Below are 27,434 nucleotides of genomic sequence, written 5' to 3'. Positions count from 1 at the left end.
CACCTATTCTGTTGCTAAAAAACATTATTTCGTGTATTTGGTATAATATAATGTGTTTGATTATTTTCCACATACCGTACATTTTTTTTGCTCCAGGTATCCCTGCGTTCCTCAAATACACAGATTTTAAACAAAGCTCTTCGATCTGAAAAGCGCCGTGTCCCTGATTGACCAGCTAATCTGTACCTTGTGATTGATCTGAATACCTCTGACGTCAGCCCCTCCTTACCATGTTTGAAAGATTCGCTCACAATGCAATACTGACAGGAGTTGACATCGTCTTTACTACCTTATCAATACGAACCGAATCTGATCCAAAAAACGCAGATGACCGAGCTGATCGATCAACTTACTTTACCAGCTTTTTTCCACATCCATAACACATGTATATTTCCCCCTAAAATAGAAAACATGAGTACAGAGACTGATATTTTTCTGATGTCTTGACTCTATCATCACGGCTTTAGAAGAATATAAACGGATGCTTTAATATACTAGTAACAAATGCATTCTCTGAGAATTTTTCTCCACTTAATGTATACAAGTATAAGCTTTATTCAAAAGAAATGCAATTATATAAAGCAGGAATTGTGATGCAGAAAACACACTACAACAAACAATTGTTTTTTGTATTTTATTGATTCTTCTCTACTGAATTTTCTCAATCCACAATTTCATATTAGTCACTACTATGTTAGATTATCTTCCCCTGACATCAATAACAGTCAGCTACTGAAAAGATCAAACCACGACCTTCTCTTCATCTCTCCTCTTTCACTGGACAACACTTAGCACTCGAGGAAAAAAAACAATGCATGTCATACGTGAAGATTTGAGCAGCATGCCACTGTTTGGAAATACTTTTAATGCAAGTGGTACTTAGTTTCACAGTGTCAGTATATTTCTACAAAATATGCTTTTTTAAGACCATCAATGTGCACAGACACACAGACACAAACTATTGCCCTGATACTTCTAGACAGTTAGGCCATCCTAAAAAAAAAACGTCAAATCTACACTGATGCGGATGAAGTGATGGAGAGCAGGCGGGTCGGTTTGATCTCTCATTAAAAACACAACATCTCTATTTCTATCTGTACAACATTCAAGAGACACATTTTGTTCACGTTTTTGTTTGCTTAAAGATTTTTTTCATAAAACAAATACGAATAATAATTGTGAGCAGAAGAGCTTGATTTTATCTCATCGGCAATAAAGTAACATAGAAAATAAGATAACTTCTAAAAAAGGCCTCAGAGCTAAATACTATGTCAGCTTTTTAGTGATTCACATGCTAAGGGAGGGGAAACCGCACACACGACCATAAATGATGCAATGACACGGATTATAATGAAATGAAAACGACCTCCGCATCCGACGTCTCGACAAAACAGAGAATCAGATACAGAGAAGAAACAAGGTCACCAAATCATACGAAGAGATACAGTAGGGGCTAAGTGCTTTTGGTGAGCTTACAAAATACTTGAGGAAGTGCTCAGGACAGAAGGCACAGTGGCTTGACTGTTATCTTAAAGGAACGCCACATCAGGGGCTACCGAAATCATACGTACAAAACAAGAACACAATAATGCACGTTTCACAAATTAAGGCTAGACAAAACACTGCACTACTGCCTACCCGATAAAAATGAGATGACTCGATGACTTCACAGAGTTGGAGATCGTTCTTTGTACGATGTGCTAATTTCACATTAAAATCAAGTCGACAATTATATTAAATAAAATTTGGCGAGCAGGTCAGTCTAACTGACTATGTTGATACCAGGACACGTCTTGGACATGATCCCAGCATTAACATATAAATATATCACTGAAGATCCTCAATGAGGTTTAACATTGATTGTGTAACCAAATGATTGATTTGTTGATTGATTCATTCGTCGATTGGTAAACATACAAAATGTTTAAGGGGTTGCCATTTGAACCTGCAGCAAAACGTTTTTGGAAAGAAAAACTAAAGTTTGGTCTACATTTAATAGCAAAACAAAAGCTAGTTGGGGAAAGTAAACTTTGCACAGTGATCTCAGGACATTCTCATTCTTGTCTTCTTTCATAATTATTATAATACTCTTTTCGATATCCTTTTTTCATTAACATTAAAAAAACAACAACACATTTTTTCCGCTCTTTTGATCTCTTTTCTTTACAAAAGCTACATATTTTGTACTGGGATGTCTGAATCTGTTAGTGTTTTTTTTATCGTTTTTAATATTTAAAGAAAAATTTCTATTTACTATCTAAAAAAAAATGACATACCGTATAGTTTTTTCACCCTCTCTATGATGTTCGAGAGATATAGGAGGAATAGGAATGTTATATTGTCGAGTCTCCATTTCTTTGTTTCAAACCCTGAAATCGGACCCACATGGTCTTATTTTTCATAGTAATGGCAGTCCAAAAATCCTGGTGGTATGTGTAATGTAAACACATATGGCCTTTGTTAAATGGCCGACATGTGGTGCTCTGGGTTCATTTCATTGTTTCATTCACAGCAGACACAGTCACACATACTAGTGTCAACATATCGATACAGAACTCTACGCTCTAGTACAACGACGCATATATACTGTATATATTTACTGTAACTATATTCCTGTGTTCTCTGAATCTGCTAAAAACCATTTACATCAACAGGCACTGAGAGAAATAGCATATAGAAGAGGCAGAAACTCTGTTTTATATAACATCTGAAGACCCGTTGGAGCAGACAGGCAGTGTGGATATCTGGTCATATAATAACGTTACTCTGTCCAGTTTGTAAGAGACGGTTCAGAAGTACCATTCGATCATCACAGCATTCTGTTTAGAGTCGAGCAAGTGCATGGTAAGAAGTGTGGTCACTCCTTTGGTTTACTAAAGACGAACTGCTGCATCAAGTTTACATAAAAGTAGCAAGAACCTTCTTGCCAATATATCTCCATTGAGCATTGGGGCGATTTTCTCTCAGCTTGAATACATTGTCGTAATAAAGAAGTGTGTCTCTCCTGCTCGATGGTCCAAGTTCGTTTTGAGATGAGACTGAGAGATTCACAAAAGCAAGAAATGTTTAAATAGAAATAGAACTTGGCAAATGTGTTCAATGACAAGACAGGAACAGGAATTTGACAGTGATCAAGAAGGCCCAGAGACTCCTTGACAGGCAGGCTGAGACTGGAATACAATACTGGATATCTGTGAGATAACTTTTCTTTGTGTACGTCGAGGTCGCTAAACAAAGGGGGCTGGTGTGTCTGTTATGGGTAATGCCTTTTTTATGATTTTTGAAGGTTTCGTTAAACGATTACATACTTCACAGTATGTTAGCATAGCGACTGGTCTGCCCTTGGCCTAAATGATATGAGTTATTCTCAAGTCCTGCCTTCATCTTCATCAAACTCATCTGTTATTTGTCCTCCTTGAGCAGATCCTCAGCCGTGAGGTCTGATGAAACGGATCGAGCCCTTCTACCCTGATACTGGGGTAAATTTCCAAAGCTGCCATTTGATTCCAGGTCATTCTCCTCCTCATCTTCTTCCTCATCCTCCTCGTCCAGGTCCTGCCTAATTTTAATCTCCTGTTCTGTGGCACCGAAGGTTCCCAAAGGCTCATGAGTAGAATCAAAACTATCCTCTGTTTCCCTGTTTTCTGGACTGACTCCATTCTCGTGGTTTACCTTCGACAAGAGCAAATCCTCAGGGGACGTTGTCCCATCCTCTGCATTAAGGAAGTTCCACAGAGTCAGTGGGTCACGGTCAGGCCCAGGCAGTGTTAGTCTTGGAGAACGGTTTGCAGGGTTGCCCCTCTTACGCCGAGACTTGCTGGTATGATTAACCTGAAGATGCATAGCCATCAGCTCCGCAGAAGAGGTTCGGAAAGGACAGAAGACACACTGATTAAGGATGTTGTTTCCTTCTTTAGAAGCACCAGACTTTCCACCTCCAGAGGCACTCACTGACCAATCATCTGGTAGAGGGCGGCGAGAAAGATCCAGGGGTTCAAAACCTCCTTCGTGAGAACCACCGGACACAATCCCACCCTGTAACCCATTCGCAGACACCATGCGGCTTGTGGTAAGGGGCTTCCGTCTGGACATTTTAGGCATTTTGGGAGGCGGTGCCTCTGCTGTCCAACTTGCTTCTAGACCACCGGGGAACAGTGCACCCATCATCCCTGACAGATACTGACTCTCCAAGTCTCCCTCTTTTTGACGTCCAGACCCAGAGGAACTATCCTTCTTTGAAGTGCCTACAGTCCATGACTGACTGTGCCTGGAGGAAGAAGGTTCTCCAGAAACCCTCCCAAAAGCAGACTGGGACATGGAGGGGTGCCGACGTTGTTTTTTTAACCCCTCACAAGAAGAGCCGGTCAAAGATGGGAGGTTAGATAAAGGGGAGTCTGGTGAATTTGCCATTGCGTTCCTTTGCTCGCGATGATGACGCTGTAGGTGGTACTTGAGGGAGCCTGACTGAGTGCCAGCATAGTCACAGTGAGGACATTTGTATGGTCTCTCCCCTAAAAGAAGGCAAAAAGTGCTATTGTTTAATACACTGATATCAAACTTTTATTTTAATACATGAATGTCATAGACATTGTAGAAATGGAATTTTCATTTTTAACATTAAAATATTAAACTAAAGACAACTTCTAAAACATATAGAGGGGCCCAAAAGAGTCAGTGGCTAACTCAGGACATTTAAAAAGTATCATAAAACCAGTCCATTTGACTTGTCTGCTATATTCTAAGTCTAGCTCTTAAATAACATTTAAGCTTACAAGCAGTAAAACCTCTGTTTCTGATCCACTTACAGAAGAAAGATGAAAGGATTTTGAATAGCCAAAGGGAGTAATTGACTTTTATTTTCTCAATTTCTCAAATACTAATTAATAATCAAACCAATTAAAAATGATTTGGAAGAAAATAAGAACACTTTTAGGCGTGGTTTCCTGGACAGTGATTATCTTAAGCCAGGACTAGGCCTCAGTTTAATTAGAAAATATAACTAGTTTTAACACACAAGCCTTACTAAAAACATTACTTGTGTGCATTTTTAGAGAAAACAAAGGTCACTGATGTATTTTAAGATGTCAGTGCAAGTTGTTTTCAGTTTAGACAAGTCTAACATTCCTTTTAGTCTAGGACTAGTCTAATCCCTGTCTGAGAAACTGCCCCTTAGACTACTGTTTTAAAAAAAATGTTGAACAAAAAAAAACATTGAGTTTTAAATGATACAATGTAAAACAATATGTATGATGTGCATCAGACAAAAATAATAATGAACCCCTTTTAAATGAAGTTCAGAGAAAAGGAACAGGTTTATTGTTTGCAGATGTCATTTATATTTTTATTTAACACATTTACATCGTTATATGGCTTTGGGCTGGTGTTTATGCAAACATTGCAGTGACACACAGTAATAGATAGATGGCAGTGTTTATCATCATATGTATTATCACCAGTTCTCAGTGCATTACAGTTAAATTAGGGCATTCTGTCTCTCATCAACCATGAGAGCACAGCTTTTTGTAGAGGACATTTTGTGAAAAACCCTGATAGGCAGCAAATGGCTTCAATCAAGCTAAATCAAGAAAATGATCATATAGGGATGGCACGAGAGATTTAATGAATGACTGGCCCCCACCTCAACCCTAATTATCTTAATAATCTCTGATATACTGATACAACAAAAATAGCTTCAAACATAAAAACCAGGTGCCTTTATCTGTACGTTTTCTTACCTGTGTGTACACGAAGGTGCACTTTAAGGTGATGGGAAGAGCGGAAAGCTTTACCACAGTAGGGACAATCCTTCATCCCTGTTCCCCGAACACGTTCCCTTGAAGCTGAAGAGCTTGAGGATGATCCCCTCAAACCATTCTGACCTAGAGATGAGTTGAAGTATACTGAATTAAAAGCAATCAGCAAATTTCCAAAGCTGTTTGACATTCTGGCCTTCCCACAATATAATCCAAAACTAGGCAGTAAAATCTTTTTAAAAACGAGTTATTTGTAACTAACAGATCAGAAACACTGATGAAATTGTTTGTTTTTACTGGTTAATTCTGACCAGAGAGATGTGACATGACAGAATGGAAGCTCCCAGCTGTCTCCACCTCTGATGGCAGATGCTTTGTCTCCCTTCTGCCTTCACTGTCGCTAACTCTTTGCCCTCCTCCTGCTCCACTTGGTACTGGAGCTCCACTCACTCTGTTTATAATATCCTCTTCTGTTAATGTGCCTCCCCGGCCACTTTGACCTTTCTGTGGTTTCTGGACATGGACACGAGCATGAGCAACCACCTGCTGAAGGCTTCGGAACAGCTTGCCGCAATCTGGACACTCCCAGGGTGCACCAGAGGCCTCCAGTTCCTCTCTAGAACTCAGTCCACCCAGGTAGGACCTCATTTGTTTGGCTTCCCCAGCAACTGTGCCTCGTGAGGAAGAAAACTGGTGGTGTGATTGGGATCGTTGCTGTTGTTGGTTGTTCTGTGCTGCTGCCAGACTTCGAGCAACCAGCTGCCACATGGCTGCCTGGTCTGCTCCGTCTGTTGCCTCGCCTCCCCTTCCTCCTCCGTTACCCATTTCTGCAACCTGTGCCACTGCTTGAAGGCGCTCCATGCAACTTCCATTGCTGTTGTCTTTGGATAATCCCAGATAGCCAAGCACTGAGGATTTACTTGAGCCTGCACCACTGTCTGACCTCTCCGTGTGACTTCCTGACCCTCCACCGCCTGCCATACTACGAGCCAGAAGCAGGTTGGAATACAGGGCGCCTAGCACTTGTGTGCTAGCAGGACCTTTGGCTTGCTCAGATCCACCGGGTCCCATATTCCCCAGTCCAGCTTTAAGGCCCAACTTATTCAGATGCACCTTCATGTGGTTTTTAAGAAACCATGGTTCCTTGAATCCACGGCCACACACCTGGCACTTGTGGTCCAATGAGTCCTTGTGCTTACGCATATGTCCCTTGAGAAACCATGACTGAGTGAAACGCTGGCCACATGTCTCACAGCGGAAAGCTGGGACAACTGGCAATTGTGGGGAAGAGGTTTCCGGGGATTCTGTTACAGGGCGAGGAGGTGGGAAAACAGCCACAGGATCTTCAGGTGGGTGACTCTCCTGCAGATGGGCAGCCAGTCTTTCCTCCTGACTAGCTGAGAAGGGACACATTGTACATTTGTAGGGGTTGTGGAGGATTCTCACGTGTCGTGCCAGCTCTGAAGCAGTACGGAACTTACCCTTACAGGCGTGGCACCGGAAGGCGGGAGCAGCTGTGGAGGGAGTGCTTTCTTCCAAGTGTCCATGGCCAAGTGGAGAGAAGGAAGTCGAGATTGGTGCTTCCTCTGTTAGAGGTGGAGTAAGAGCTGTAGTTCCTTCAAAGAGGAACTGAGGGCTGCTAGCAGTATGAAGCGGTTCCTCTGGAACCATGTCTTCATCCATATTCTTCTGTAACGAGCCAGTTAGAGGACTCTGTTTCAGGCCAAACTCTCTGTTGTTGAGATTCTGGATTACACTGCCACTCACGTGGTTTGGCTGCAGTTTGCCAGGTGCAGTTCGGTAGATTGCTGAAGCCCGGCGGTCCTTATCCAAACTGTGAGCTCGAGCATGCAAAGACAGAATACTCTGGAAGCGGAACCTCTTTCCACACACGTGGCATGGAAACTTAAGGGCAGGCCCAGGGTTTGTCGCTCCTAGGACAGCTATCCCCTCATTGTTGAAAAGTTGAAGATCCAATTCATCACTGCAGGTGGTACTCTGCCCAGAGGAGAGGACCTGTTCCAGAGCTCCAAAGCCAGAGAAAGATGCTGATGGTGTGGCTGGAGGGCTGCTCTCTGATGAGGGACTGCCAAGTTCCATTTCACCAGGAAATAGCGCCACTGCTGGGGTGGGTGATGGAGGTGCTGACAACTCCTCATCCTCCTCATCTCGGAGGCTGGCACCAGGAAGGGGGCAGGGTGAGACAGGGCCATAGAGTTCAGTATGAGGGCTAGACCGAGGACTCTGGGGTAGGCCTAGGGGACTGTGATCCAAGGAGGGCATGGAAGGAGGAGACAGCGGGGGTTCACAGGAAAGAGCCAGCATGCACTCTGGTGGAGAATCCATATTCTAAGAGAGAAAGGAAACAAAGAGAGACCTGTGATATAATAAACAATTAACATGATTATATTTTTGATGCTTAGAAGTGTGTAATTTATGCAGAGCTAACAGGGACAAACAGAACTGCATGGTGCAATGCAATCAATATTTGTGCATTTCTGTTTCATGCCACTAGTGGTGCAAAAAAGCACACCTTTAAAATCTACTTTAATGCAGCATGTTAAACCCTCAAGAATTTCTTTTTGTAAAAACTGTGTGTGTAGTTGATGACAGTTTGATATGCTCCTTACACTGTGCTTTATGTGTATTAAATCACAGCCTTTAGTTGTTTTAAAATCACATCAGGCTGTACCGTGACTTCAGTTGTATTTTAATTCATTATGCACCCCCAGAAAACTCCTACATTCTTACGGTGACACCTATACATATAAACACTTATAGGTATATGGAGACTTAAACGCTGCACCCATGTGTACTTGTTAAGCTATGAACAATTAAAATGAGTAGTTGTAATCTGCTTTGGTAAAACCTTTTCATAAGACATTGAAACATGACTTTATAAATCTGTTCCCGTCATTAAGGGCAGCCACTGATATTGGATGACTGGGCCTGGCTAGCTGTTAGGGTTCCAATTCACCAACTCACCAAAAATGTTAAATAAAGTTCTTGTTCATGGCTGATTTTGCCCTGGTTTACCTCATTCTAACTGTTGATAGAGATTTGGGGGTTGTTTTTTTATCTTATGCACCTGTTAGAGGGGCTTGTCCACATCCTTTAAGCAAACAGACTCACCAGTGATGTGTCTATGCCATGCTTCACTTTTTTGACTGAGAGGTGCACTCTGATGGTGGCAATCTGCCTGATCACCTCCAACAGTCTCCTGTCAAACACAGCACAAAATAAAAATGAGTGCACACACGTTTGATCCTGTGTATGGGTCGAAGGGCAGAGCAGGACACACACTGTCCCAAACAGGATGGGCGCGAGATGTTTGGACTTCCCCACACACCCTTCCTGCACATACACTTACAGTAGCTGCTTAATTTACCAAAAAAACATATATACCTTATACACACAAACACACACGTTAAATACATAGCTAAACAACTAAAACGTACACAGTAGCACATGTAAACACACAATCCAAGACAATGGTAAAGAATCACATACATATACAGAAGTGTACAAACCTTACACACCTGCTTCTTTCATAAATGAATTTCATTGATGATTATGGCAAGACAATCTGCTGAACATCTGCGAGGTTGTATGCGTGCGTGGATGTGTGTCACTACGCTTATGCTGCTTTTTACTGTATGTGTTTGTGACTGTGTGTATATCTGTGACATAAGACTTGGACGTTATGGTGAAAAACAGAGCCAGTTGACATCAGCAAAGCCTTGAACATCACATTATATTAGTCATACTGCCTCTTTTCTCTTTCTTTCTCCCACCATTTTTACTTTGTCTTTTTTAATGCACCCCCACTCTTTCTCTGTTTTCTCCCTCATTGCTTTCATTCTCTGTTCTTCACTGGTTTTCTTTCAATCTGTCTCTCTTTCTTTCTTTCTGTCTGTCTCTCTGCATCGCTGCCAGTTGGCACAGTGCCGAGGAATGCTGATATCAGCTGGTAGATTGGGGCCTGCCAACATGGCGAAGAGAGACAGACAGGCGAGAGAAAAGGAAGAATGAGGGGAGGGGGAGAAATTATAAATGAATAACACAAATACGCTCTGAATGGAGCATATTTGATGAGTAAATCTGTGGAGGAAAAGGGACACGGCGTTCTGCTCTGAGGATCTGGCGATCTGTTTGGTCTGCTGGCATTATTATCATATGAATATCGTCATGGCAATGCACTGTTCTGCCCTGACAGACACGTTCATGTCCGACCAACCCCGTCACGCCAATAAAGCTTCTCCAAATTTGGATAGATGGAGAGAGCGATAAGGTGCTAGACGGAGGGGGGAAGGGAGAGATGAAGGCAGGGGAGCGATAAAGCAGCATGCACAAATAATGCATACACACACACACACACACACACACACACACACAAACTCAATATGGCACCTAGTCACTGGATGATTCATGCATGCTAAACACCTTTGTCTGAATGGTCACATGCTACGCTCTCTGTACAAGCACACACAAATACCCGCACCTACACACTTCTAGTGTCTTCACAGGACATCTGTCTTCAAACATATATAACTAATTCATGCTTTGCATGTAATGGAACGAATATATAACCTGGTAAAAATAAAAGAATGAGAAATCAGAACCGTATGTATGAGTTGATTTACTTGATGCATTTGATTTCTGTTAGATTTTTGCCAAAATGTCAAAAATTAACACACAAATAAAAAAAAAATCTGTAGACGGCAGAAGAATGTTCACAATGTTTTTGAATGAGCTTGAATGATTCCTCCATTATCTAAATATCACGGATTTGTTTTACTGAACATATTTTACACGAGTACTTCAAATGTGGTCACATTTCCCAGAATTAAAGCACTGTTTACACTACACACCCTTACAAATGCAATGTAACCCACTCTGAGAAACCTTTCATAAAACCTTTATATGACTGAAGAAGCACTTGAGGCATCTTTAACCAAACTGAGCTGGATTTCCCTCGCTGCACATCATATTCTGTAGCCTTGAGCACCTGAAATAACTTCTCGTCTAAGGACACACTGGGCCTCCGACAGTGTAACCGTGAAATGTATCTAAAGACTTCGATACGTAATGAAAGAGTTTGGACACATGGCCTTGAAAATATAACACAAATGGCTTCAACTGAGCCTGTTAGAGATGAACGAGAGAAGCACTAGCTCAGTGTGTGTGTGCAACAAATCCCTACAGACAAAGTTCATTTCCTGGTTCTAACCTTGGCCTGAACCTCATCCCTCATGACACCCACCATACAGCATGAGCATCTCTTTTCCTTGAATGTCAAAATGTCCACTTTATCTCCTAAAAAAATGTACCTGTTCTCCCACTGTGTTTACTTCCCAACAAATCTGAGATACTGTGAGCTTGAAGGTTTGCATTAAAGATGCTAAAAAACATCATACACGCTGTCCTAACCTGGCGGGATGCAATCAGTCTCAGTGACAAGCAACTTGTCTGTCTGCTTCGGATGCAAAATTGACAATAATAAACAAAGAAATTTGATGTTTATTGTAGTGGTGCAGGATTTCAGACCAATGGGATTTCTCTGTGGACGGGCCTACTCCGTTCAGCAACAAATAGGCAGTCGTAATTTAGAAGCTGGGATATCCCTGAAATTAACCTAAGGTTATGAAACCTGCTCCAAAGCAATTTGGTGCTCAATGCATGCAGTGTGAAATGAAGCAGGGTTAGAATGTTCGATCCTTAGCAGCCAATCAGAACTGAAGGGCACGCACTTCATATCACCATCTGTGTACTGAAAACACCCGAACTGGAGTAAAAAGTAAAGAAAGATTTACATTACGACCTGTTTTGTCACAGATGTGAAGGCGCGAACAAGCGATTATTGAAAGCAACAGTGCGCTATTTCAAAACAGTCAGTTTGACATCAGTTTTATCCAATCCTGAATGTTGACCCCGCAAATATGCAAATGAAAACATTAACCCGGGTTTAGGACGGCATAGGGGGTGGCACCATGGGGAGCACTGTTGCCTCACAGCAAGAAGATTCTCGGTTCGAGACCAGGCTAGGTCAGGTGGCCTTTCTGTCTGGAGTTTGCATGTTCTCCCTGTGTCAGTGTGGGTTTACTCCGGGTACTCCGGTTTCCTAGCCTGACGTTGTCATACTCAATTCTAGTCAGAATTTGAGTCTGATACCGCTCCATTGAGCTATAATTATGAGGCGTGTCTCAACCGAAAAATGCCTCTGCACTCAATTGGATAGACCTACGACCAATCAGAGCAACGGAGTGTGTGACGTACGTTACGTCTTTTGCAGCCTGACCGAACTGCTAGTTATTTCGCTACAATGACACTAACATTGTGATTATACTAAGTCTGAGTTAGCAACGTACATCAACACCTACTATGTTTACAACATTTCGTTTATATCACAACATTAAGTATTTACTAAGTCATACAGTCAGACTATCTCTTACCATTTGTACGTTAGGTGAACTTCATCCACGACGAAACCCATTACGTTGGCTTGAAAATATTGGAGCCTAGCATGTCCCTCCACTTATTCAGCAACCACGATTCCGGGCTTCCGAAAATAAGCTGGCAATGACCGCTAATTATATCCATCTCATCATGCACGCCGAGTTGCATCGCCTTGATACAAGTTTCAGTTGCAACCAACTTTTGTCGAATCCCGTAGGAAGGACGGCAAAAACATCAACAAATGCCTTGCTCGCGTTTCTCTGTTCCTCTTTTAAAATCAATGCTCTGTCGATATCTTTTAGAACAGACTCAATGTCAGAATCCACACATCTGAACTCTACAGCAGCAGCCATTTCGTTGTAAACAGATTCAACACACGCGCTCTTTGGTGACGTGGTTCATTACGTTACTGTTGATCATCTGTCCATCATCGTATAAAGCCCGCCCTGACAATTTGATTGGTTTGACCAGCTTTGGGTCTAGCATAGTAGCTCCTCAACGCAGAACCCCAGACCGATCTTCCCGTTCTCAAAATGTTGTGGGTGGGGCTAAGATCGGCTGGCATCCAGGCTACCGGTTTCCTCCCACAGGCCAAAAACATGCAAGTTAGGCAAATTTGAGATGCCAAATTGTCCTTCCCCCAACCTGTGTCTGAATAAACTTGTGTATGAAGAAAGGATGGCACAGTGTGCAACATCAAATTATGAATACCCAGGGTTATCTATTAACCCCTGGTTAAGTATGAACAGATAAACCAGGATTCCATTAACCTAGGGATTAACTATTTCAAGTGTAAAAAAGCCCTAAAGTGATTGACCTAAGCCTGATTTATACTTCTGTGATGGACCTACACCATACCCTCTATGCCGTTGGGTACGCATCAGTTTTCATTTATAATTATGCATTCTTGTCTGCGGTGGCATGCAGACCGCTAGTAGTAACGGCAGTGTTGACGGCATGTTACTAGTGTATACACAGTATCAAGACTAAAGCAGAAGCAGCAGCAGCTTGTGTATGTTGGAACAGCCCAAGTTGTTAAATATCACTCCTCAACTTGGTGGTCTCTTTCTTTTTACCGTTGCAAGAGTAAGAGCATATGATAAAATGCAACGCTATATCGCAGATTTTTTTTTACCTGAGGGAGAGGTTCTGGCAGACCAATCAGAGTGCTTGCAGCCCACGTAGAATTGACACATCGTTAAATTTTTGGGGAGTTGTATGTCAGGTTACAGGGTAAGGTACATGTCTATGCGTAGGCCATGCTATACATTATAAAGTTTTAAATATGGATATTTTTCTTACAGAATCGCATCGATTACCCTCAGAAGGCCTTTATTAACCCCTTGGTGCAATGTGGATTACTATGGTAAAGGATGCATGCACTTCATTGGGCTTTAAAATCAGTAGGACCAGATCTGCACTGGATCCATTCTGGAGCTGCTGACTTCAGCCCAGATTTAGGGCTGTCACGATTATGAAATTTGGCTGACGGTTAATTAACTAATACATTTTGATTATGATAATGAATTGCCAGTTTTTTTACCTTGATGATTATAACGATTAATTCTGTTTATAGCGTTGACATTTAATTCTCATGCATTTTTACCAGAAAAGGCCTTAAATAGTAGCCAATCCTACTAGGGTCATATTAGTACTGGACCACATGTCTGTAGTGGCTGCAAAAAAAATAATTCCTTACAGTTTCTTAAGAATAGCATCCTTCATTCCCTAAATTTGGAATTCCTGTTTTGAAAATGAATGTTTTACCTATAGTGCTTATCAAAGTTTTGCAGCATTTCTGTTTTTCCATTGTATTGAATGGCTTTGCAATGTATCACTTTTTGGGATTGTTCACCCAAAAATCAAAACTCTGTCATCATTTAAGCACTTTCATATTGTAACAAACCCACATAAATTTCTTTGTTTTGATGAACACAAAGGAGGATATTTTGAGAAATGTTTGTGGAACCAATTAACTTCCATAGTAGAAAAAAACTTTCTCCTTTGTGTTCATCAGAACAAAGAAATTTATGCGGGTTTGTTACAATATGAAAGTGCGTAAATGATGACAGAACCCCCATTTTCGGGTGAACAATCCCTTTAAGTAGCACCATCTGATACGGTCTCGTTTATACAGGCTCTGCAGCTCCCCCTTGTTTTTTTTAAGAGATGTGCAATCATTGCGGTGATCTGAAATCATCACGATGAGGTCAAACAATCGCGATTAGACAATTATTTCATCATTGTGACAGCCCTAGATCCAGTGTGGATTATAATGTTTGGAAGAGCCAGGACAGTTTCTAATATAACTCAGATTGTGTTTGCTTAAAAGACGATAGTCATGTACATCGAGGATGGCTTGAGTGTGAGTAAATCATGGGGTAATTATTATTTTTGGCTGAACTATCCCTTTAACATGACAGTTCTTTCCATTATAGCAAGTCATGTAATCAGCTTTAGATAAACAGATCGACTAAAAACCCAGTTCTTCTGGTAAACCACCTGCAGGCTAAAATGTAAAGTTTAAGCTAAAAAGGTTTTGACAAACACATGAATTCTGACTTCGTATTGCTCTCTTTGAGGCCCCTTAGTGCAGAGTTTCTTGGTTTTGTCTAAAAAAAGTGATGTTTATAAAAAAATACCAAGAAATGTTCACATAGAAAGACGCTCTGTTCCCAGTGGTCCCCAACTCCAGTCCTTGCCCCCCTCCCAGAATGTTTTAGATGTCTCCCCATATGAAACACCCGATTCCACTCATCAGGCTCCTTACAGAATGTTTAAAACCCTAACCCTTTTCTTTAATTAACACACCAACAAGATGATAAACTGAATCAGGTGTTTTATATATGGAGACATCCAAAACGTTCTGGGCCCGAGGACTGGAGTTGGGAACCACTAGCTCACATGGTAAAGCATTGTGTTAGCTGTGATAAAGATTATGGGCATGGGTGGGCATTCCTGATCCTGGAGGGCCACTGTCCTGCAAAGTTTAGCTACAAGCCTAATCAAACACACCTGAAAATCCTAATCAAAGGCTGCAGGATTACTTGTAAGTGACATTAAGGTGTTTGAGCCCTCCAGAAATGCCCAGCCCTAACAGATAAAATCTATACCAATGTAATGCAAAGTCAAGATAATCCCTGTGAAGTGTTTGCTGTTGACAACAGGTGCATGAGTGCATTGTTGCTGTAGTAAAACATCTGTCTGAATGTCAAACAGCACAGAGACCATTCATACAATACAACTGGATTACACTTATACATCGAAACTGTATGCAGCGATCAGTCCAGACATTATCGTCTATAAAATACGTTCCAACCTGTTGTTACTTGGATAAAAGCAACACTATTGTTTAAGTCTATGAAATATGAGTTTTTGTGATTTACAGTGGCTGAAAATCTTTTGTTTTGTTTGAAAAAACTTGTTGTTTAAAATAAAATTGCACTTGATGTGATATTTTGTTATATGCAGTGGCACTTACATTTTAAAAGTAGATTAAATGTCTAAATATTTTAAAGACCATTTAAAAGACTATGTAGTGAAATAGTGACAGTAGCTACTATATGACTGTCTGTCACGCCATCAGATGCACCAGTAACTGGAACCAAAAGCGGTTCTGGCATCACTGTGATGTATGCTTGCCTTAACAGTGAGGGTGCTTGTTACTTTTAAAATGAATTTAACTAATTAATTTTAATGCAACTTACATAAAAGTTGAAACGTGTCTGTATCTGCATTCAATTCAATAAAGAATTACCCTGGTATAGATGAATCACTCGTTGGGTAATTGTAACAGCTCGTCTCTATGTGAAGATCTGCTTGTAAAAGTTGTTTAGATGTCTCTGCGCCACTGTGCAGTCACATCCCTGCCCTTTTATCATTCAACCTGTCACTTTACGCGGATGCTGTCATGCACAGAAAATATATGCTAGTGCTGAAATCCAGCAGTTAAAGAATGATTTAAATAATTTCTGTGCGAGTATTTTTAGTAGGGATGTATTTGTATGACACGAGATGACCTGCGTGTCTCTTATCTGAAGTGGAATATCCTCGCACGTGACGTGCGTCAGTAACGCGCAACCATTTTCAGTCGCATTCTCTCTCGCGGCCATCTCAATTAAAAAGCCACATTAATGAAATAAATAAACGCGCACAAACAAATGCGCACCCGTCCGCTCGCGCGCACTGACGTTAGCCGAACGCGCGCTGTTAATCCGACACATACGGCGGCAATTTACAGAGATAACAGCATCGTTTCGAGCCAACAGATGCAAAAATGTAGTTTTTAGGAGCGGATGTTGCGCGCCACCGCATCCCGCTCCATTTTCTTCCTGATTTTCTTTCAACAAAAGATAAAGGGAGGGGGTGCCACTGAAAAGTGCCGTATCATGGGGTTTCATCTTGAATTTCCCTGCCAATCTCGACACTATCATGACAAAGAAAAAGCGCACTTGCGAAACTGTTTGCTAGTGGTTGAGGAGCAGTCGAGGGTTTTGCGCGACAGATTAAATAGCGATTATGAGTTATGTGAACGCGCATCTGTAAGGTGACGTTAGGACATGCACAGCCGCGAACGAGTTTTCTATTAATATGACATATAGATGATGTTATGTGAAAGTTTAAAAGTAGAAGCACACAAGCCCATGCAACAGTTTTTTCTCTGACAAAGTGGATTCTGTGCATTATACATAAATGCCAGATTTAGTTTAAACATTTCCATTGACGTGAAAAGTACAACACACACCTTTAATTAAGTACCAAACTGTGTAAACATATTATGTGTAATATGGCAAAATGTTGCATTAAAAACGAACGGATGATTTGCCCTTACGCGTTTTGCGTAACTAGAAAAGTTCAAATTTCATCCGAGCATCCAGTTACTGTTACTTCAGGATACTTTATAGCACACGACAGAGGCTCTGAAAATATCCAAGGGCCTTTAAAAACGAAAGTTTCATTTTCATGCCCGAGTCTTGCTATCTCTTTTTTAGCAACACACGCACGCGCGCTCTCACTCGCTCTCTCTCTCTCTTACACACACACACACACACACACACACACTAACCGGCAACATACACGGCACGAGACAAAAGTGATGAAGTATGTATGTGCACATGAACATGTATGACGAGACACGCGAGACGAAACTCAATACGTCCTGATGTATGTTTGAGTAACAGCGATGTTATTCCGTATCAATGGCGCTTCATCACCCGGATCAGACCCCCCAAAAAAGTCGTCGTCGGATATTTGTTGTTTATGAAGGCGCTCTCTATATGTATAAACTGCGCACAAAGCACTAAACCTGCGACAAATATACATCTGTATAATCGTTAAAATACGACGAGATGATGTAAATAATTAGAAATTAATCGGATATTAGTGATGAAAGTAAGGCGGAATGTACTTACGGGAGAGGCGGCGAGGAGATTAATGACAACACACGTCATGATTACGTTTCACTTGAATTAAATACATTACGAGTTAGGGGGAAAAATGGAAATCGGGGGCAGTTGTATACAAGCATACGCCGATGCCCCCTCCCTCTGCCCTCTCTCTCTCTCTATCTTCTCCTCCCTCCTTTCCTCACACGTCTCTCTCTCTCTCTCTCTCTCTCTCTCATACACATGCGTTTTTTCTCTAAAGATCCATTTATTGTGCAGCCGTGAGTGAGTGAATGAGAGAGAAAGAGAGAGAGAGAAAGAGAGAGAGAGGCGGGGGCTGTGTTGCAAATGTAATTATAATCTCGCAGGCACCATTTTAAAACGATCTATAGATTTCCAGGATAGACTGTGACACGCAGCGCGCTCGCGCGCCACGGTTAAGTTTCTCGGCTCCTGTCGGTTCAAGTTTAAAGTATGAAAAGTTGTCTTTATTATTAAAAGACTTTGATGTTTGTCTTGATGTAGTTTTGACAGTGTTAAAGTGTGATTGTATCCCGCGCACAAACTCGCGCTCCGCGTTGGAGCTGCGCAGGTGCGCGCGGGTCAATATCCCATCCCAGGCATTCTACTTCTTCTACAAGTGCTTCAATATATGAGCTTCATACAACAGAAGTTGAATCTATCTATCTATCTATCTATCTATCTATCTATCTATCTATCTATCTATCTATCTATCTATCTATCTATCTAAATGATTGACACCTATCACACCTTTGCATGTCAGGATTATTTTAAAGGGATCTGTGGCACAGTGTGAAGCACTCAAGTGTGTGTCTCTCAGCAGTGAATGTGTGTGTGTGTTTGTGTTTTTGTTTTGTGTATAGTGTTTGATACAGTGGTATCATCACCCGCCCCCAATGCTTTGATTGTTTTGTACGCCGCAGCACAAATGCAGCAATTAATATGCAGAGAGTGAGTGAGACGGAGACAAAAAACATGCAGAGGTGAGGGGGAAGAGATGGCATGGAGAAATGAGAAAGGGGAAATGAAATGACAGACAGAGGAGGAAAAAGAGAAAGATGGGACATGAAATCTGATAGATGGTAGAAAGAAAGAATGGATAGAAGAGAATGAGAGCAGGGGGACTGACACCGGATCAATACAGACATATTTAGTCAAAGATGGAAGGATCGATTGGGTGAGGATGGAGAGAGATAGAGAGGGGGGGAATGAGAGAGTAGAGGGGTTAAAGGGGTGGAGTGATGTAGCATTGGCTGCTGTCTCTTTGTCGCAGTGTCAGGGTATTGATACTGTAATATCGCCATGACAATAACACCGAGGCGACGGCCATGACGACGCCCGGCAGCACAATGCAGCTGCGGTAACTGAGGGCAGTGAGGCATTACACAGGGTAGAGCGGCCCAGAGAGAGAGAGAGAGGCGGGGGGGTGGAGAGGACAGGTGCATGTCTGTCGCTTTCATTAATGTATATAAAATGACTACAGAAGATGCACAAGGCCAGACAGACACCAGAATGCACAAAATCTTCAAGTCTGCTGTACTTTAAATAAAGTTGCATTATTTCATCAGATCATAATGATGCATTTTTAAAAATCCTGTCAGAATGTTGTTATGAAGAAACAGAACTTGAGAAGTGCAGATATAAATATAGGCCGTAAGGCAATACAGACAGGCACACGTAAGGAGAGAGAAAGTTTGGAGACACAACGCAGGCCACGTTTCAAAGCCTTTTTTATATTAAGAGAAATGACTTTATTATAACTAAAATGTTTGCGCTCATGTAATGCATGCAAGTCTATTTTTCATCTTCATTGCATGATGTTGAGAAGACAAATGGCCGCTTGTCAACACCTAAGTCAGTGTAAGTGACCGGCGTTTCTCTCATTTCATTTTATGATGTACGCTTCCCCTCGCTCGCCCCCACCCTACTTAAAAATATGTAAAAAGATAATCGCATGCAAATGTCTGTTGTCCCGGTAACACGGCCGAAAAATCCCTTTGATGTTTCACCCAACTCATTCTCTCCACGTTCTCTTTGTTCACCCGAGTCTCGCTGCTTCGCCAACACCCCCCACCCACCCCTAATCCTCACACTATATCTCTCTCTCTCTCCCTCACTTTCTTTTTCTCCTTTAACCCCCCATTCTCTCTCCCTCTCTTCACATTTTTATCAAGACAAAAAACTTCTCTCCCCTCAGCCATACCTTCTCACACTCACTGACTCTCTCTCTCTCTCTCTCTCTGCCCCCTCACTCGTCCGTCTCATTCTTTCGCTCTTGTTCTCTGTATCCCCTCTCTGTGCCTCTCTGTCTGTCCCTCCTTCATTTCCCATCATACCATCTACTGTCTTTGGCCCCCTTCTCTCTCTCTCTCGTTCTGTCCTATGCACTCTTTTCATCTCCGGACGTCTTTTTTCTATCAAAAATGCTTTCTGCCGGTCACTGTGGCTGCCATTTTCAGTGTGTCAGTAATGTTGTCAAGTGTGTATCCCATAATGCTCTCAAATGCACTAAATGTCATCAGGCTCTAAAATGGCTGCAGCAAGAGAGACAAACAGCTTCATTTTCATCACATTTATTATTCACACATAAACAAATAATACATCAGGTACAAAGTTAAACACAATTAAACAAAACATGCAATTTGTACATTAAAATGTAAACATTAAATAGGTGATTCTTCAATAAGGGAGTTTTTCTTTGCGTAATGTGTTTTGTGACATTGACAGTTATCATATTTTACAGGAGATTTGGATCTCTTTTCTCTTTGAATTTATAAAAAATGTGAATATTATTATTGCCTATAGCGCTATTCAGACGGGATTAGTTTTCCAAACGAAGTTTGAGTTTCAACATGTCCCCCATGATGTCTGTGATTTTATGTATACCAATACAGACGGGAATACAATTTTCAGGCCATTCCAGAGATGGGAGTGTCTGTTTTGTGCATTTGGGCGTTGCAGAAGATCACGTGATTAGGATATGCGTGTTTGAAATTTTACTTTAAATTTAAAATGATTTCAGAACATGTCATTTAATTTTAACTAATCAAAATAACTTCTACTGAAGTAGCCTACATGTTTTATACAACTGCTTATAATAAATCCATAGAAATTAAGAAAACTTAAAAATAACAATTTATTTTTAAATAGATTTGGCCAGTGTCGGCTCGTGACTGCTTTTCCGAGGGGCGCAAATTCAAAATATGTGTTTGTTGTGTCATGTTAACCATGTGCATCATTTGTCTTGTCAAAACAAGTGCCCGCTCCACACGCGTCAAAACAGTTTATGATAAAAGAGACAAAATACTTGCAAGACACTCCCTTAACATTAAACTCTGATAACACATGAGATTATGCGAGTATCTGGCAAACGTGAGCGCCTCTTTTATCACAAACCGCTTAGACGCATCTACAGCAGGCACCCACCCCGACAAGACACGTGATGCACATAGGACCTCTCGACGTGCCGAACACATATTTTGAAATTGCGAACCACACACATGACTGGCTACATACATGTTGTGACGAACTTCGCATCAAGCGCACTCGAAAATAGAAGTCACCGAATTTGGCTTGTCAAATTTTTTTTTACGCCGAATGGAAAAAAAACACCCTATCTGAATGAATGGGACGCAGAAAGTACAATATACACGTATATATGACCTTACGGCAGATCACGTTGTCCAAAAAAGGAAAAGAAACACATTTCAAAAGATATAGCTGGTAAACACAGACATTCGCATTCAGATGGAATTAAATTTCTGATTTCGGTGAAAAACAGTATTTTTACGGAGGTCGTGAGAGAAAAGAACAGACATGGCCGATTTGGAAAGGGATTAAAAACACAGAGGACCTCTGGGAAACACGATTTTCTCAGAGGTCCCCCTGTACAACTAATCCTGTCCGAATAGGGCTTTTGTAAACTACTGACTGATTTGAATGACAGCTTATGCACCTCTTAGATCATGATGTAAAAATGAATAGGCTACATGGTATTTAATCTGTCCTGTGTGCTCAATTCAATGATCTTTGTGGAAAACCAATAAATGTTCACAAAAATGCTTGTTATGATCATACTGATGGCAATACAGGGGATAGGAATTTTGTTATAACAACATATCAAACTAATTAAAAATTATTATTTTAATTAAGTCCACTTTATAAATTCTGTTGTGTTTTTAAAGGCATTTAGTGGTGAGATGGTGAATTGCAACCAACGTCTCAGTCCACCGCTCAACCCCTCCCTTTTGAAACGCATAGAGAAGCTACGGTAGCCGCCTGTTTAGGGCTACTCTAGAAACATGACGGAGACTTAGGAGACTCGTGGTGTATGTAAATAAAAACACCTCATTTTAAGGTAATAAACACATAACAGTTCATTATGTAAGGTCTTTATACACCACTGATAATATAGTTGTGTAGATTATATTGCATTTCTGTCAAGAGATCCTCCTAAAAGTAACACAATGTAGGGGAGAAGCCTAAAGTGACATAAGGAATGTGCTGTACTGTCTCAACTTTTACAATTATTTACCATTTTAAAATAAATAAATAAAAGTGCTGAGACACAGTCAGAAAAGTGTAAAGCAATGACAGTGCATCTTTATCATTTAAAATCATCATACCGTCTGTCCTGATTGAAGAATCACCCTGATACACGATGCATTATAACAGAGACTTATAAAGACAGCTTGTTTCTTTGGCACACACTCCTGTTTACAATCACAACTGTGAATCGCGCCAAGGTATTTCTGGTTTAGGGATAGATTTGGATTGTACACACACCCGCTGTGTGTGGAGAGTATTTTTGGCCTGAATGTGGGTTTGTGATGTAGATACAGTACATTCCTCCCACAGTCATACAGGTTTTCAGTTTGTTTCGCAGCTGCTCGTCTTTCTCAAGAACTAAACGGACCAAATTAAAGAGGAAAACATAAAGCTACTAACGCATGCAAATTCCTGTTCGTAGCGACGTGGCAAACTTTTATTGCTCGGAGGGCCGCTCTGCTCTTTTATAGCTTGGGTGAATATCAACTTTCTTTCAGATGTTCCTTCAAACGCTCCTTAGGAGAAATTACAACAAACACTAACAAGTCAAATGTTGATAAACTGTACGGGCTAAAGTTTACGATTATTTGTTCATGAGAGAATTTCTTGAGAAATTTTAAGATCTTTTCTCAAACTCCACACGTCAATAGAGTACTCAAGGATTTTTACTTTATCCAAGTACATTTTTTAAGTATCTGCACTTTTACTACATTCTAAAGCATAATATCATACTTTTTTATTCCACTACACTAAATATCATTTAAAGCCACAATATGCAAGTTTAATTATTCATAATGTAATTATTTAATACAGCTGTGTATTTACATTATCCCAAAAGTTCCAAAGGATTTGTAAATCCAGAGAAATTCCTTTTCCCCGTTGTAAATGTCGTTGTTTTAGTGACTTAAAGGATTAATCCACTTTAATTTACTCACCCCATGTCATCCAAAATGTTTATGTCTTTCTTTGTTCAGTCAAGAAGGAATTACGTTTTTTTGAGGAAAACATTCCAGGATTTTTCTCCATATAGTGGAGCTCAACAGTTTACAGCTTCAATACACCTTAAGGGTCATAAGCCATAAGTGTCTTATCTATCCAAACCACTGTCGTTTTTGCAACAACAAAAAAACAATACTTTTAAACCACAACTTCTCGTCTTGCACTTGCCGTGTGATGCACCAAAGCGACCAACATATTGCGCAATCATGAAAAGGTCACGCATATGTGAAACTTTTACAAGTATGGAGAAAGAGGAGCGTTCAGTCGTTGTTGTAGGTGGAATGATACTAATGAATGTTTTTGTGACAGTTTATTGTTTAAAATGGTCCACAAGTGTGCGTTTCAAATACGTAAGGTTGCGCTGGCACATCACACAACTAGAGCAAGACGAGAAGTTTTGGTTCAAAAGTACAGACCTTTTGGCAAAAAATGAGGATGGTTTGGCTATAAGACCCATATGCCTCGGTTGGGATAATTTTGAAGCTGCATTGAAACTGTGAACTTGAAGGGCAACCCTTTCAGCCGTTACTTATTCACGATACAGCACTTGCCTCGAGTACCTTATTGCTTTTATAAAATGGTTACCACACAATATTAAAGTAAAAAATATATATTAGTGCATCTTTAAATCAATAAAAGCATTCCTTCCTCTACAAAAAAGTAGTCCCTGACTGTGAATAACAGCGTTCCAATGTGTAATAGGCATGAATGCTCAAATAAAAACAACAAACCGTTCTCATACTGATACGTGTGGAGTGCAGTAATAAATAAAACCGTTGGGTGAAGTGGTCATTGCCGTGTTTTATCTTGAATAAAGCACAGCTATTGACCAATCAGAATCAAGGATTGGAACTAACCATTTTATAATGTGTAATAGTGACCTCCAGTGTTAAAAATACTACATATTGTGGCTTTAACACTTTACTCTTTCCCCACCATTGATGCGTTATCTCATCAATTAAGAGAAAACGCTTTCCCGCCAATGACAAGTTTTTATGGCAATCCATATTTCTGCTATTATCCACTAGGTGGGGCTCTTACACAACTTATAAAACAATAAAGCATCAACTGATCCAAAAACAGTAAAAACTCTGTGTATGTTTGGATCATCTGATCTCGAACTAAAATCCTTGCAATTATTTGGTATTTTTATAGAAACCTAGCCATATTTGAGGTGATGAAAAGAGAACAAATGAAGATAAGATGAAACAGGGTCTGTTTAAATGTTTATATATTTAAAAAAGACAATTTTCTAGAAGGTATTAAACTTTTGTGAAAATTATATAAAATGCAAATGCTGGCTGGCAACTTAAAAAAAAAAACGCTGGCAGTTAAAGAGTTAATGACATTAAAAATGTAGTACCTAAGCTTTTTAATGTACTTGAGTATTAAAGGGACAATAAGTAGGATTTACCCCCATCTAGTGGTGAAATTGTATTTTGCATTCAAAGGAATAGTGCTCTCTAGCGCCTCGCTTTTCCAAATGCGTGTTGCAACTACGGTAGCCGTTATGTAATCACTGATCTCCTTGTCCGTTTCAGCTGGTTCACGTGTTCTGAATGAAAATGCGTTGTGGAAATGCGTTGGTACGCTAGTGCTTTTTGTCCCTCTCTGCTATTATAGTTTATCGATACGGCAGAACGACATAGAAGCCTCCTTGGACTTACCCGTTCAATGTAAGTAAAGAGAAGAAATTCTAAGCTTACAAAGAAAAGTCAGATCACTGGCAGAGGTCAATTGACACCAACAAGGACATATTTATGAATAAAGACATTGATTTTGATTAATAAAACACTTAAAACTCTACTTACTGTCCCTTTAAAGGTAAACTTGTTTTTATGAAATGTAGTGTAGCAAAAGTACTGTGATAAAGTACAAATGTACTTGAGTAAAGTAAAACGACTTGAGTACTTTACTCAAACAGAGTATCACTACATGAAATATTTGTCAACATCTGAAATATGTAGCACAAGAAGGATGACATGAGTGGAAAAAGATAAAAGCTTATAATGGATGATTTTCCAGAGTCAGATCTCTCACTGGTGCTGGTTGAGAAGACTTCCCCTTTCCATATATAAAGCACTCGGAGTGCTGCAGAGAAGCGCTATATAAACTTATGTAACATATTATTATTATAATAAAGTCAGAAATGTAGAGTTGCTGGAGCTCAAGCATGTAATCCTCTGTTTAAGAATCTGACTAATGAAAAAGCCAAAGGTGGAGTTAACCAATTACATAAGTCATAAATTATAAAACACATCCATCCACAGCATATATCTCTCACATCTGAGAGGCAGCAGCTTAGGGTTTGGCCATGGCAATGAAACACAGCTGCTGCTTCTTAACAAAACTCAGCGACTCAGAGAAAAGAGCAGAAATTCTTCTTTCTTCAGAGCTCAGCCCAAATTCCAGATGCGTCCTCAGCCATAAACATACAACAGGCCAAGCTTCATACATAAATCTCTTGAAACCTTTTACTCGGATATCATATCAGAAAATGTGCCACTTAGAAATAGCTGCAATAAAGACTTTCACTTAAGGAAAAACACTTTAAATATCTTGAAAGTTCTGCTCATATTTGCAGTACAAACAAGGAAAAGTTGATGAAGTTCCTGCTGTATGTTGGCTTAGCTCACAATTTAAACCTTTTGTCATTCATGTCAAACTTCATTTTAATGTTCAACAATCATTTTAAGTAACCGGCTTATATGACAAGATTGGCCATCCATTAAAAAAACATGTTATAACAACAAGACTTGATTTTATCCATAAGTAGTTAAAACCCCTTAACTGGTGCTGTACCGTGAGCGGGACACCTGAGTTTACTTTAATATTGTGCATGTACATTTTTATCTTTCATGACAAACTATATATATCGTTGGAAATCTTTTAGCAATAATAATAATGCAGTGACAGTAATTTATTAAGTTGTGACAAGAGTATGCAGCAAACCCCTGACACCTAGTGGCCATTGATGGTAAAACCAATAAAAGTGTAACACAAACCTCATTTTTTGTGGTAATTTAATGTATAAAATATATACTTTATCACTTTATTTTTATTTACGACAATAAATGTAAACTGCTATAAAAAATTATTTAATATTTTCACCTCCAGACACTTCCGTGAAAACTTTAAAGACAGTCCCTCCAGAAAAACGCGATTATTTATTATACATTTATGCGGGGGCTGCATTTTTTTTAATTATAGAAAATATGTCAGAGCCGATGTAGTGGACGGTGCTCCGACATATGGTGCAGACACACTTCTGGCGACCCAACTTCGAATCCCAGCTGAGGTCCTTTGCCGATCCCATACCCATCTCTCCATCCTGTACTTTCCTGTCGTCTCTTAATTACTATCTATCAAATAAAAAAGGCCCAAAAAATAATAATAAAATTATAGAAAATATGCGGGGCTTGCATGATTTCATAATCCCTGCATTTTTGTAGCAAAAAGTCCTATATATCTTAGCAGAAAGTAAAAAAAAGTGTTGCATTAACTTCACACATGCGCAGCCATGTCCCCTGTTGTCATGGGAATGTTAGGAAGTGACATAATTACACGACATGAACATCAATGAAAAGCTGCAAACAGTTCCCACAATTTCGCATAAAATTGCATAAATATCCGGCATATTCCATCGCATTTTTTAAGAAAACGTACCGCAAGATCAAGGATGTTTGCCCACAAACAGCGTTTTTCTGGAAGGACTGTAAAGATCAAGATTAAGCTTCTAGACCAATAAAATGCCAGAGTTATATGAATTTAAAGGTGTACATCACCGTTTCACCCCACACTTAAAAAGGGCTGCGCCAGTTAAGGGATTAAAAACATAAAAACAGAGTCTGTGATCACCTGTGACAGTAACCTGAAGAGCTGTTAGATTACTGGTTACTATTAACCAACAGCCTGCTAACCCAGCTGACATCAGCCAGAAAGAGAAGCGAGATAATGAAAGATTACAAAAACATCTGTAAAGAATTCAACACAGACACATCAGTGGCATTAAGAAAGTTGATCGGGTCAGTTTGAATATGAGTCTAACTGATGTGTGTGAAGGGCTAAAGTCATCACTTTAATTCTGTACCTGAAAATCTATAAACATGAGCTGCAATACACAACAGTTCATCTGCAGATCTTCCAGTCCTAAACTTCTCCAGGTTTTGTGTTTCTGAAGATTAAAGCAGCACCCGTTTTATCTGAAAAAAAGAAAGTAAATTCATTTATTGGTGCTATTGTGAATAACAAACGTTTAAAAACGCATTAAATT

At 40.2% G+C, this 27,434-nt stretch overlaps 2 protein-coding genes across 8 annotated transcripts in view; both read right to left on the bottom strand.

Moving 5' to 3' along the window:
- Nucleotides 1–620: 620 nt before the first annotated feature.
- znf219 (zinc finger protein 219) lies at nucleotides 621–27,350 on the bottom strand. Of its 6 annotated transcripts, none has more exons than XM_055220073.2 (5): nucleotides 27,252–27,350; nucleotides 8,886–8,973; nucleotides 6,065–8,102; nucleotides 5,736–5,879; nucleotides 621–4,511 (listed from the first exon to the last, which is right to left on the bottom strand). In XM_055220073.2, the coding sequence occupies exons 3-5, from the start codon at nucleotides 8,097–8,099 to the stop codon at nucleotides 3,403–3,405; spliced, it is 3,288 nt and encodes a 1,095-aa protein (XP_055076048.2). In that variant the 5' UTR covers nucleotides 8,100–8,102; nucleotides 8,886–8,973; nucleotides 27,252–27,350; the 3' UTR covers nucleotides 621–3,402. The 6 variants fall into 6 exon arrangements, with proteins under 6 accessions (XP_055076048.2, XP_055075977.2, XP_073715708.1 ...); XM_055220002.2 differs by lacking the exon at nucleotides 27,252–27,350 and adding an exon at nucleotides 17,621–17,778; XM_073859607.1 differs by lacking the exon at nucleotides 27,252–27,350 and adding an exon at nucleotides 12,206–14,098.
- arhgef40 (Rho guanine nucleotide exchange factor (GEF) 40) overlaps nucleotides 26,375–27,434 on the bottom strand; it is a 42,255-nt gene continuing 41,195 nt past the window's right edge. For both annotated transcript variants that reach the window (XM_073859605.1, XM_073859606.1), the window contains exon 27: nucleotides 26,375–27,363. The gene's annotated coding sequence lies outside the window, so the exon portion shown is untranslated. The remainder of the gene's footprint in view (nucleotides 27,364–27,434) is intronic.

Source organism: Misgurnus anguillicaudatus, chromosome 21 (genome assembly GCF_027580225.2).
Source record: "Misgurnus anguillicaudatus chromosome 21, ASM2758022v2, whole genome shotgun sequence".
Classification (NCBI taxonomy): Eukaryota; Metazoa; Chordata; class Actinopteri; order Cypriniformes; family Cobitidae; genus Misgurnus; species Misgurnus anguillicaudatus.
This window is presented reverse-complemented; position numbering and strand designations above follow the sequence as displayed.